The sequence below is a fragment of the Staurois parvus genome, unplaced genomic scaffold (assembly GCF_062004578.1).
Source record: "Staurois parvus isolate SC_StPar_1 unplaced genomic scaffold, SC_StPar_1.0 ptg000021l, whole genome shotgun sequence".
Classification (NCBI taxonomy): Eukaryota; Metazoa; Chordata; class Amphibia; order Anura; family Ranidae; genus Staurois; species Staurois parvus.
Window position 1 is genome coordinate 13224192 of NW_028317817.1, and position 13283 is coordinate 13237474.

The following is a 13283-nucleotide window of genomic DNA, read 5'->3' on the forward strand; positions in this document are numbered from 1 at the left end:
CCTGACAATCCTCTCCAGGCTGCGGTCATCTCTGCTGCTTGTGCACCTTTTTTTACCACACTTTTCCCTTCCACATAACTTTCTATTAATGTGCTTTGATACAGCACTTTGGGAACATCCAACTTCTTTTGCAATTACCTTTTGAGGCTTTCCCTCCTTATGGAGGGTGTCAATGATGGTTTTCTGCACAACTGTCAGGTCAGCAGTCTTTCCCATGATTGTGATTCCTACTGAACCAGAATGAGACCATTTAAAGGCTTAGGAACCCTTTGCAGGTGTTATGGCTTAATTAGCTGATTAGACTGGGACACTTTGAGCCTAGATTATTGCACCTTTTCACAATATTCTAATTTTCCGAGATTGTGGATTTGGGGTTTTCATGAGCTGTAAGCCATAATCATCACAATTATGACAAATCACAGCTTGAACTATCTTGCTTTGCATGTAATGAGTCTATCTCATATATTAATTTCACCTTTTAAGTTGCATTACTGAAATAAATGAACTTTTGCACAATATTCTAATTTTTCGAGTTTCACCTGTATATAGTATATCATTATTATAGGGGAGTTGTGCCAACAGTGTCTCTCTTCTCTTATGGTCCAATTTTGCAGTTGTCTACATGTCTAACTTTAACATTTTGTATGAATAAAAATGTATAAGGGGTGTCTATTCCCCTACAATTTAAACATATTAATGGTCTTCTCTGGGGCACCTTAAAATTCCATCTTGCTTGAGGGCATATAGGTTTACATTAGCAATTGGATGCAGTGCCCCACATAAAGTCCGAGGCATTCCAAAACTATATAATTTTCTTCACAACTTTCCTTTTGGCAAGCACAACAGTAGTGACAACTCCAGATCTTGCTCCTATTCTCAAATCAGAAATAGGTACAGAGCTGTAGATGATCTTACACTGCGGATTACAGTTATGAGGCTTAAGTCACGGGAATGACTAGGCACAGGAAGACTGCTATTTTTCAAGAGAAATTAAGGACGAAAGGCACAACTGATATTTTAAGCATTCCCCATGAGAACGCTTTTAAACTCAGGTTTACTGTATTTTTAAAACCTTTTCAAAACCAAAAAAACTTTGTAATTGGAGATAACCAAGGACATTGTCCACTTGGTCTACTCGCAAAACATTATTTGCAATATAACTGAAGGTGTACTTCGGTCCTCAAGTAGAAATCTGCTTTAACGGCAGGAAGACTTTCAAAACAGCAGGAAGACTATCAAAACACAGAGACTTTATTAAAAATGGTAAAACACTTACATGTAAAAAGATTGCAATTGCGTGTATAGACAATCTGGCCTGTAAGGAAGATGGCCTCCAGCGGACTTCCAGTTACATGATGTCACAGCAGGCTCCTCCCTACGCGTTTCATGCCCTGGAAAACATCAGGTGTGACAAAACACGTGAGGCGGATCCTGCTGTGACATCATCACAAAACCAGAAGTCTGTTGGAGGCCATCTTCCTTACCGGGCTATACAGGCAATAGCGATCTTTTTACATGTTTTTTTTTACCATTTTTAAAATAGTCTCAGTTGAAGGTCTAACACTGTGTTGGATTGTCTACCGTCATTTCTTGTATAAATCTGATGGATGGAAGAGTATTTAAGAAATTTCCAGTGCAGAGATACTCATCGATTCAAGCACAGTTTCTGAGGAACACGCTAGAGGAGACCTCCACGGGATTACTATACCAAAGCATTCCTTGTACCTTTCCTTAACCAGAGGGTCATGGTTATCTGGCAAGCCAGTATGGTGTTATTCTGTGGAGGCCCTTTCTATTACTTCAGTCAGTTTTACCTTTGGATGTGACTATGTTTTCTCACTTTTGGCTTCTGGACACTTCAAATTTTTTTCATATTGAGACTTTTAATTTATGATTTTGTGAGAATTTCTCATGTTATTTTATATTTGGTCATTTATTTATGTTCACATTGTTATGTTAAACAGCGCAGAACATTTTTCACACCATGCTATTGCTTCAATTTATACCAATGTGCTGTGTGGGTGCGCATTGAAAAAAATAGGATGTGTTGCATTTTCCACAGTTCAAAGCTGAAGTTCAGTATATTTTACTAGGGATACAGCACTAAAAACCTTAGGTAAGTGTAATGGTGTGTAATATACTATCTACAGGCTGTTGCTTCTGCTAAAAACAATCCCAGCAGTATCTACTTCACAGTCCTTGGATACTGCCCTGAGCACCTGTCTTCTGGCTCTGCGAAGGTTAACAATAGTCCCCCTTTTATGTAAGTGATCACATTCCCTCTGTGAAGGGGGGGGAGAAACAGCAGTATGCTGAACATCCCAGTGATTGGCTTTGCAGGGGTGCGTGTCAATTGAATTCTGAACATTATAGTATTTAATACGAGGAGAGCAGGCTGAGTTCTCAGCACAGCCAGAGAACTGACCAAGCTGTGTTCTCATGGCTTGTGTGGTCAGTTTTTAATAGGAAAGCAGAGGGACTGTTGGGACCACCAGAGATATCACACAAAGGAAGCAATACAAAGAGAACAGGATACTTTTTCATACAAGTACATGGTACAGCAGGCACATATCACGAATATGAAATGCTAGGTTTACATATTCTTTACAATACTTTTTCTCTGTCTCCCAAATGTTAGGTTTATTTTTGATTTGTTTGATGCTGTATTTTCCCTAAAAATATACTAAAATTCGGCTTTAAATAAAGTTTAAGTAAAAAAAATGGAAAGAAAGGCAACTACTGTGATGCGTCTTAACAAAACAATGCAGTGCATGTGCAGTGCACATCAGTGCTTACACATTATGTGCACCTGCTGGCATGAAGGAGTCCTAAAGGGTAATTCCACTTTTGTTGAGAAGAAAAAATAATCCCCTCTGGGTGTTAATAATGTTTGTTGCAGGGATTTTATCAAACGTTGATGCACAGTCCTACCTGTTTCTGCTCTGAAGAAATAGCTGTTTGTTCCACTTTGTGTCTTTGGATACTAATTCTAAGTCAGAGCAACTTTTTCATTAATAATCAGCAGGTGCACTTGCAATGTTCTAATGAGGAACGTGGCAGGGTCTGCATCCCTTTCAAAGTATCTCACCAAAAATTAAATTTTTGTTGCAGAGGATGCCTAAAATTTAACTTGTATCATAGTACAGACTTGGGAAATCAGTCAGACAATTACAGAATAAGGAAATTAGATTTCTAGGAAGTTCTGCACACCAACTGTGTACAGAAAGCCTTCAGCTGTCATAGTGTATTAAATTGTACAGAAAATTACAGCACTGCAGATTGAAAAGGAAATTAATAACATTCAATCACTATATGGCTTAACAATTGTATATGAAATTTAATTTTTATATGCAATTTTTTCCCACAAAAGTTGAGTTAACCCTTACAGATTAAGTCAACAATGTTATCATTGTGTTTTAACTTGCTTGGGATTGCAATATAGTGGAATTAATTTGATCCAAACGAAAGGACCCTAATCTTTAGCTTTAAAGCTGATCTCCAAAAGGATATACTGTATAACAAACAGCAATTAAAGTGCTTGTAAACCCTTACATCGATCAGTGAAGTGACTGGCATCTGGTGATAAACAGAGATGAAACAAATCCTCCTATATAAGTTGTACCTGTTTATCTGAGGTAATTTCTTCTGTAGATAATCGTAAAAACACAGATTAAAGGATTTTTTTCTCAGCTTTAGCAGCAGGGAGTAGGATCTTAAAGTGTTACTAAACCACAACAGTAAAATCAGTCTGTATATGCAGTGAAGCGTGCTTGTTATACTCACCATGAAACCTAAGGGGTTAATCCTTTGCATTGTGTAAAAACGCTGTTTGATCCTGACTTCTCTGATCCTTCGCTTCTTCCAGTGCCCCCCTCTTATCTCCTGATAAGTCATATTGTATGGAGACACTCTGCACATGCTCAGTTTGGTGTGTATAGCTAGAGCGGGGTTTTTTTCTTGGGAGAGTGCATGTGATCAGCTAATCAGCACTGTCCAGACAGAGGGTCAGGGGTTCTGCATCCTCCTAGAACAAAATGAAAACTCCTCCTACAAACTTTAACATGTGCTCGGCTGGACACTGATAAAAGTTACAAGACTGTTCTAACTGCTGATATGAAAAGGTATTTATCAGTTTATAAATTGCATTTCCATGTTGTGTGTACTGTGGGAGACCAGATATAGTAAATGCAGGGTCTTGGGTTTAGTAACACTTGAAGTCTTACACTGCAGATCTCAGTGAGGGGAGCTCTGAGCCATGATTGGAAGGAAGGGACACACCTCCCTTCACACAAAAAACAGGAACCTTGCAGAGTTGCTAGTACATCTAACGTTCCCCTCCCCCCAGACTGACAATGCTACTGTTCAAAACTGCCCCCTGTGGTTATTCATCCAGAATGGGGGCACTCTAAAACAGGAGGTGTGTTGCTGGCCAGATCACCAGGTGAAAACAGAGGGAAAAAAACTTAAAAAATAGAAATCTAATGCAGCCACCACAGCTAATGATTGGTAAGCTGAAATATATTACATTTTTGCTTTAATACCACTTTAACCCTTACTGCTGTGACAACAGTAATGGCAGAACATTTGAAAGGCAACCAATGGTACAGAAAGTGAGGTAGCTCCCGCTACTGTGGTCCAACTGCCCTAACTCACAAAGTCCTCATGGACTGGATTACACTCTAGGCTTGTGCCATGGCTCTAGACCTAGAAAGTGCTCATTGGCTAACTTTTCCCAGTATATTAAGGTCTACAATGCACCACAATGTAGTTCATGATGCCCAAAGGCCAGATTCCAGGCTAGTCCTGTACACCCAGACCAGCAAGGTTCAGACACAGCCTTCAAAGCCAGGCAGAGGAAAGGCCTGGAGAGCTGCTATGTAGAGACGATCTCAATAAACAATGTAATAGGGAATCTTGGAAGAGGAAAGTATGACAAAGATAAATTAGCAGAAAAAAAAGGCTAGCATAAAATAACATAGAATTTTTACATCAGCATTGAAGAAAAAAGGCATCTTTCCATCTAGGCCATTAAGCAATAAACGGGTCGAGGAGGGGTTATACGGAGGCGCTGTCTTATAACTTTCCTGTTTGCCAGTGGCAGTATAACCCAGTATCAGAATTCCTGTGTCCCCTAATGGATAAAAAGGAAATTATTTGAAAATGTTCATAATTATGTCAATGGCAAAATGAAGGTGTAGCATATGTACTGTATAAACCAATTTATAAAGCTACTGCTAAGACAGATGAAACATTTAAGAACGATTGTACTGCTGATGAGGTCTGTTTACCCCACAGATTCAGAACATAGATAGAACTGCATATGGATAAAGAACAATTAACTGTATCTGTAAGTGTGATGAATGCAGGTTTTATACAATTAACCAGTATTAAGCCTAACAATGAACATCTGATTAGCATTGTCAAGATAAGTCTCCAGTGTATGAGTATTTGTTCACCCTGTGCACCTCTATAATTCATTTTAAGCAGAATAACAGAATGTGAAGGCTCATCACAAAAACAATACCAGAATTTGCCACATCTACCTAGTTCAGCTAGTGGTACAATGCTGCATATGCAGAAGTGATTTTTTTTTCTATTTTTTCTATAGAATAGGGAACAATAATTTCTTGCTTTGCATAAAAAAAATTCAACATGTCTGACAATGTGTGTGATACTGAACTCTTAATAAAACACACAAATGCTGTCATGTTATCCTCTATGTAGCTGAATGTCTCATATAATATTTTCATATGTTTAGTATCTCTGGCTACAGTATAACTGGGTGGAATATGCTCACCGCAAGATCTGGTCTTAACCATCAAAATACGTAAAATAATGTCAGTGTGACAAAATTGGCACAATGGGCCAAAAAAGAGATTTAACTGACTCTGAAAAGTCAAACATTGTAAAAAGTCTTTCAAAGGGATGCAGTACTCTTGAAATTGCTAAGATATTGGGGCAAGATCGCAGAACCATCAGACGTTTCGTTGCAAATAGTCAAAAGGGTCCCAAGAAACGTGTTGAGCAAAAAGAGATGCAATTGAATTGCCAAGTATTTGAGAAGAATTAAACGTGAAGCTACCAGGAGCCCATTATCCTCCAGTGCTGTCATATTCCAGAACTGCAACCTACCTGGAGTGCCCAGAAGTACAACGTGTTCAGTGCTCAGAGACATGGCCAAGGTAAGGAAGGCTGAAACCCGACCACCACTGAACAAGGCACACAAGTTGAAATGTCAAGACTGGGCAAAGAAATATCTGAAGACAAATTTTTCAAAGGTTTTATGGACTGATGAAATGAGAGTGACTCTTGATGGAACAGAACTCCACTTTGACTCAGACAGCAAGGTGGAGGTGGGGTACTGGTATAGGCTGGTATTATTAAAGATGAGCTAGTTGGACCTTTTTCAGTTGAAGATGGACTCAAAAACAACTCTCAAATCTACTGCCAGTTTTTAGAAGACACTTTCTTCAAGCACTGGTACAGGAAAAAGTCTGCATCTATCAAGAAGACCATTATATTAATGCAGGACAATGCTCCATCGCATGCACTGAAGTACTCCACTGCGTGGATAGCCAGTAAAGGCCTTAAAGATGAAAGAATAATGACATGGTCCCCTTCCTCACCTGACTTAAAACCTATTGGGAACTATTGAGAGATTTATGATGAAGGAAAACAGTACACCTCTCTGAAGTGTCAGGGAGGCTGTGGTTGCTCCTGCACAAAAAGTCAACAGACAAAGAAACTGACATGAATGGAAGGCTTATGACTGTTATATAAAAGAAGAGTGGCTATATTGGTCACTGTTTGTTTTTTTTTTTTAATTTCAGAAATGTTAATTTGCAAATTTTGAGTTGTTTATTATTCTCACCTTAACAGATGAAAATAAACAAGTGAAATGGGAAAATTTAAATTTTTCATTTAGTTGCATAATAATTGTGCACACTAATAGTTACCCAATAATTGTGCACACATAAATTCTCCTGAGAAAATCAAAATCTCACTTTTACTTTCTTTAATATTCAGGTTTGAGGCTGATTCAAATTTTTGATTGACCAAGAACACTGTAGTTGTTCAATAATTAAATGAATCCTCAAAAGAACAACTTGCCTAATAATTGTACACAGTGTATGGTATTTTACTTGCTAGCATCAAATTCTGTCTCCTTTCCTAGCTGACACATTTCCTAGCTAAGCATACCTGTAGATGAGTAGATGTCCCACCAGGAATGACAGAAGATAACACATCTAATGCAGGCCATACATTAGTCAGTTTTTTTGTGACCCAATTCCCCATCCACACATTCGAGGTGGATGGGGGAATCCTCCCTGCTGAGCCATTGTGTCCTGCTAGGTCATCAGAATACATTAATCAGTGCTGTAAGCTATAGTCTGTGGTGCTGAATGAGCGGGGAAATTGGACAGGGTAGTTGTACAGAAGTCAATCAGTAGATCGACTTCTGCATAGCCACATTGCCCATACATGAATGGATTTTGTCTGCTCCCTGCTGAACCGGGTACATTTTGACCCATGTATTGCCAGCTTTACTGTCCTGCTGGACAGTTTCCTCTTGATCAGCAGTTCCGACTATAGCCTGAAGCACTGATTAGTGTATTCTGATGGAGGGGAAGTCTCCCTACTGTCAGAATACAATGACTACGCAGGGAGGTGTCCCACACCCACACTGGTAAGTCTTTTTCATTCAAGTCGCTGGTTGAACAAGAAAAGTTGACTAATTTATGACTAGCTAAGGCTATATTTAACTTGTGATTGGGGAGGTGGTAAAAACATGCGGTTGAGCTGTATTTTTACCTCCCCTCCAACGGCTCCCCCTTAAACTGCAGAAGCAGTGGGAGTGTGTATACGTGTTGTGGCAAAATTTACCCCCCTCCACTATGTTCAGCAGGCAGTGCTGCTACCTACCATTCAAATGAGTAGGGCAGCACCACAATGGCACTGCCGAAACTGTGCCTGCATCTGCAGTCACCATTTTGGCTAATTTTTCTCTTAGATCAGCTGATTTTTAAATTGACTTTTGTTGAGCCGGGTGGTGCTTTCAAGGCTACCTATTATTATTGTTATTATTACATTGAGTTTATATAGTGCCAGAGGGTTTGCTCAGCGCTGTACAATAGAAATCTCAAATTTTGGGCAATTCATTAGGACTAAACCAACATGTGAGCCATCTATGAGGGCCTTAAAGGGAAAGCTCTCTAATGGATTACCGGACAGCAATTATAGCTAACAGGGGATCTAATCCTCCCCCATTCTAACAAAAACTAACCAAAATTTTTACCAATAGATACAGTACACTTCAATTTAGCACACATGCAGTTTGCTTTCTGGATAGCCAACATACGTTCTGTAATGACTACATACAAGATTTACTCGCCAGAATAGAATAGTTGATGGGTATGTATAATTGCCCCTCATCCAGCACAGTTACTAAACAAACAGGATCATTTGGGGCATCTTGAACTTTTTGTGGTGCTCATGGATACATTCATAAGGTATACAGGATTTAGTTAAACCTTTACTGTTACTTTAATCATATATTTGTATCTCATCATTTCTATCCATATTCTGAAGACCATTTGGTTGGTCAATGCAGCACTATGTAAGGATATTCAATTTCCAGTTGATATGTTTGTCTTTGGTTTTTTAGAGAAACAAATGCATAAAACTGAAAAAGTTAGTGAAAACTGTGTTAAAAATTATTCTGAGTTCCAATTTAAAAAAAAAGCACAATTCCAGGTACTCGAGGGCTGCAACAACCAGACACAGGGGCCAGGTCAACAACAGGGTTCATCCAATTCCCAATCCACAGATGCAATTACAACACAGGTAGCATGTCGTACTCATGAGCACTCAATGAAAACTTTTGTACCAAGTGGATCTTATACCATACGTGACTCGGCTTCTATCCAATAAAGTGTAATATCCACTTGGAACAGTAATGTTTTATTGAACCAACAAGTTGAACTCTTCCTGTGTTTCCAGTTGTTTTCAGTTCCAGCTTAGTTAGTGACTATCAAAATCCACTAAGCAAGTACTGGGCAGCAACAGGCTTATTCATTAAAACGTCTGGAGAAAAAATATTGTGTACAGAATTAAGTATTTTCTGGAGCAGTATGGAATGCATAACTGCAGTGTTTCTTCAGACGCAATGATAAATTAGAAGGTATGTTCTGCTTCCGATAAAATAAAAGGACACAGGTATTTCTCCAAAATCAGATGTTGTAGATAATTCCAGGAACCTTAAAAATGGGCACATTTATTTCAAAAGGACCGGATGACATTACTGAACAACAAACACCATCTTAACAACACTGTCCCTTTAGAACTTCAGTATGCTGACATATATGTTGTCCGCAGTGTTTTTATTGAGTGCTTTTTAACACAATTGTACATCAGCTGCTCAATATTCTGCTCAAATATTTTACAAGCATTCTTAAATACCCAGTTTGTTCATTTAGAGAGTCCTTAGTGGGGGAACACAGTCTAGTTATACACAGTGATTCTTACTTTCAAATGTCATATATAAAACTTTGTTCCCTGGAGCATGCACCCACCTTGAAAGACTAAAGTACAAAAAAAATCAAATATAAAAAAAAGGAAAAAAACTAACACTAACCAAAGTCAGTAGGAGGCAACAAAAAATTAAATTATAATCCCCCGCTGCCCTAAAAAAACACAAATATTGATACAAGGCTTCCAAACAAACCTCTATACTATCACATAGTCAACAATTCTTGCACAGAAACTAAAAATCCCAAATATATCTTGGGGGAGTTCAAGTTAACAAAAAGTCTTAATAAAAAGGGACATACAGTATTTTGTCACAAGGTGTAAAAGAAAAAAAAAAGCCAAAAAAGCGCTATTGATGCACTTAGTGAATGTGCTTGCTCAGGTCCACTGCAACAAATCCTATGTAGCGTATCTCTTGGTCCACTGTCTGGCCATTCTGTCATGCTCTGCTCTGTTGGTCATATACTGGGTGGCGATGCTTCCAACAAGAGGGTCAGCTAGAACAGAAACAAAACACATACTTCATTTAGAAAGATAAAATCAGTTTAATATGCATAAAAAGGTAAAAAAAATACGAACTGGTATAACTATAAAGCAGTAAGCAATTGTTATTTGCTTTCTTTGGGTCTGTTAAAGGTTATTGTTGCATCTATTTGATAATTATAATACCAGTTGATCTACCAGAAAATCCAGTGAGCTCTTAAGTTCCTGCACATTTTGCCCCTACTGCACTGAAATTTCAAGCAGTGTTAACAGCCCTGCCCAGATCCCCTCTGTGAAATACAAAACATGTCCTCCATATGTTATGGGGGGTGAGGAAAGGAAAGTAGAATCAGGAGCAAGCAGCCCGGGGTTACAATACTGCTCATTAATACAACAGTCAGGAAATTTACTAAGCCTGGTGCAACTGTGTATAGTAACCAACCAGCTTCTAAGTTCAGCTTGTTCAATTAATCTTTGAAATAAAACCTGGAAGCTGATTGGTTACTATGCTAGCGGCTTGTAAAGCAGACAATTGGAGGGCAGAGGAGAGATCTGGAGCCTAATAGACCCCAGATCTCTCCATATCCATAAAGAGGACCTATCATAGCCCATGCTATCACAAGAGATGTTGTTCATACCCTTATGATAACAATAAAGTTGCGAGGATACACATGTAGGCTGTGGGTATTTGATGGGGAGGGGGTATAAAAACAATATAAATGGGGCAGCTTCTCTGTGCCTGTTGCAATCCTTGTCAATGTCAATTGAACGGTAGTGGGGACAAGGCTGCTACCTTGTTGCTATAATTGAACTGAAAAAAAAAATCAATTTTATACATTTCCAGAAATCCAAGGTGAAAGATAAAATAATCCAAGATACAAACGATGGAAGTCCCTAGCTGAGAATAGAACTTTGTATCAAATAGGGAAATGGCTAACTTTACAATGGTACAATTTGTTTTCTTTTTTAGACTGCTTTCATTTACTGATAAAGCAGATCTGCTTTAAAGTCAAATACAGGCAATTCTTTTTTTCATGACACTGTAATAATCAATGTCATTATGGCTAATAATACTGTAGTTAATCATTTTCTTCATTGTGCACTCATGTGTCATGGGGCTAATCATAAGTAGGTGAGCCCAAAATAGCACATATTAAGCCATAAATACAAACACAAAGCAGTAGGTTACAGTTGTATGACCTAAAGAAGAGAAAGCTAATTGAGGAGAACAGATTTACTTGAAGGAAAGAGTTTACTTTAAAGTATATTCTTTTTTTAAGCATATGCATGTAAAAACAAATGTAAAAAACGATGATGTGAATAATCGTATCAATGTGTTAAACATTTTTTAATCATTAATTTATAAAGGATTTTAAAGACAAAAGTACAATGTATTTCTATGTTGGTTTAAAGCAGCCTTTCTTAACCTTTCTGTCCAAGAGAAATCTTTAAAAACATTTTCAGCTCTCAGGGAACCTCTACTTTATTGGAGGTTAGTGGAAAAATGCCTCTTGCATTGGTGGCCAGTGGAAAGAATGACCTCCTTACAGTGTTGGTCAGGTAAAAAGATCTCCGGGTACACGCAATTTGACCTGACAAGTAGATTTGGCCCTGGAACAATGGAGGCACTATCAAATGGGAGGTCAATCAGTTACAGCTCAAACAACCACTAACAACCTCTGGAGGAACTCTAGGGTTTCTAGAAAGCCTGGTTCAGAATGGCCACTTTAGAGGTAGGTAAGGCTAACAAAGTATCATGTAGTCCAGGTTCTGGACAGTGTGGGCAACCCCATCTAATGGGAACATTTGTTCCAAAATACTGTAACTTCTCCAGAAAAAGGGCTTGAAATACCCTGACTCTGAGGCAGTTTTTATATAAAAGAAACGGAAGGGATGTGGGGCTGTAGATAAGGGATGTGGAGAAGATAGGGTTTGGGGAAAGGTAGGTGAAGGTACTTAGAGGTGGATCAGGTTGTTGTGTGCTTAATGGTAGGAGCTTGGAGAAACAGGTAAGGCTAATGAACGAAAAAACGTAGGATAAAATAGGGGGTTGGAGCCCTTGTGCAAGCAATTATGAGTGAGAAGGGGGAAGGTGTTTAGGTCCCTGATACTGAGGGAAGTGAAGGGAAGTGTATCCATTTTGCAGCCCTTGGAAGTTGGCAGGCTGAGGAGAAAGAGGGAGTGGGGTGAAAGATGGGAGTGGGAGGTGGAGCAATGGAAAAGAAAGGACAGCTGAGGAAGGGGAAAAAGAGGGTAAGTGGGGTCAGAATTTAAAAGGGGGTTCAGGTAGGTAGGGATGAGTGAGACGGGGTGGTAGACGATGAGTTTTGGGTGGGACAGGAGTAGAGAGGAGAGAAGAATGGTAAGCCTAGGAAAGTGGGGGCATTAGTAGGGGGAATAAGGGGTGAAGGGGTAATGGAAGCAGGTAGGGAGAGGAAGAGTCAGCAACAATTGAGTCCTGTAAATGAGGTTGTAGCTAAACTACGAACGCTATCCATTGATCAGTAGTAAGTGGGGATAAGGATTATGCGGGGGGGGGGGGGAGTGGCAACAATAGAGGTGACAAGAGGTACACTATAGGGTGACAATAAAGCCAGCCATAGACAGAATGACTTTCTTTCCTGCAACCACAGTTTGCAGGAAAGAGAATTGCTTGATTCCCCCATCAACATAGTTAGAATACCTCCCATGAAGCCATTGTGGATTGAAGTATAAAAATCTCTGTAATGTAAAATTCCCATGCTCTTCTATACCCAGGGAGCAACAGGTAGTGCATGCAGCCAGCCAAAGAAGTAAATGGTTGTATGTGCTTTTACTTGGATATACGCCAATGCCTTAGTGCATCTGCATAAACAAGTGCTTGCGCATATGACATTTTCCTTCACACAAAATTTTAATAGACTAGCCTAAGTAGGAGTGACGCTATATAACAAACGCACTAAGATCACTGCTCCTGTGAGAGGAGACTATACCCCTCATAAGTATGTTTTTTAAAAGACCTTTTTACTGATTTTATTTTTTTTAAAGAAATTTTATTGATATTTTTTAAAAGGAATTGTATTTATTTTCCTTTTTTAAAATAAATTTTATTGATTTTCACTACCTTTTTTTTTTACAACCACCTGATACCCTGATGCCCATAAATAAAATTGTCACTTCTGGGTGTAGGACAAAGGTGTATTCCCCTCCTCCATTGTAATGTTCAGTGATATCGGCCAATCATCAGGCATTGTACAAATACTGACTCAGAAAATCTTTTTTTTTAATAAAAC

General features: G+C 38.8%; 1 protein-coding gene across 1 annotated transcript in view; it reads right to left on the minus strand.

Annotated features, from left to right (window-relative positions):
• Positions 1–9332: 9332 nt before the first annotated feature.
• LOC149472247 (ubiquitin-conjugating enzyme E2 E2) overlaps positions 9333–13283 on the minus strand; it is a 363295-nt gene continuing 359344 nt past the window's right edge. Inside the window, exon 6 of the mRNA XM_089691029.1 lies at positions 9333–10025. Coding sequence (XP_089547155.1) covers positions 9928–10025 — 98 coding nt within the window. The 3' untranslated portion in view covers positions 9333–9927. The remainder of the gene's footprint in view (positions 10026–13283) is intronic.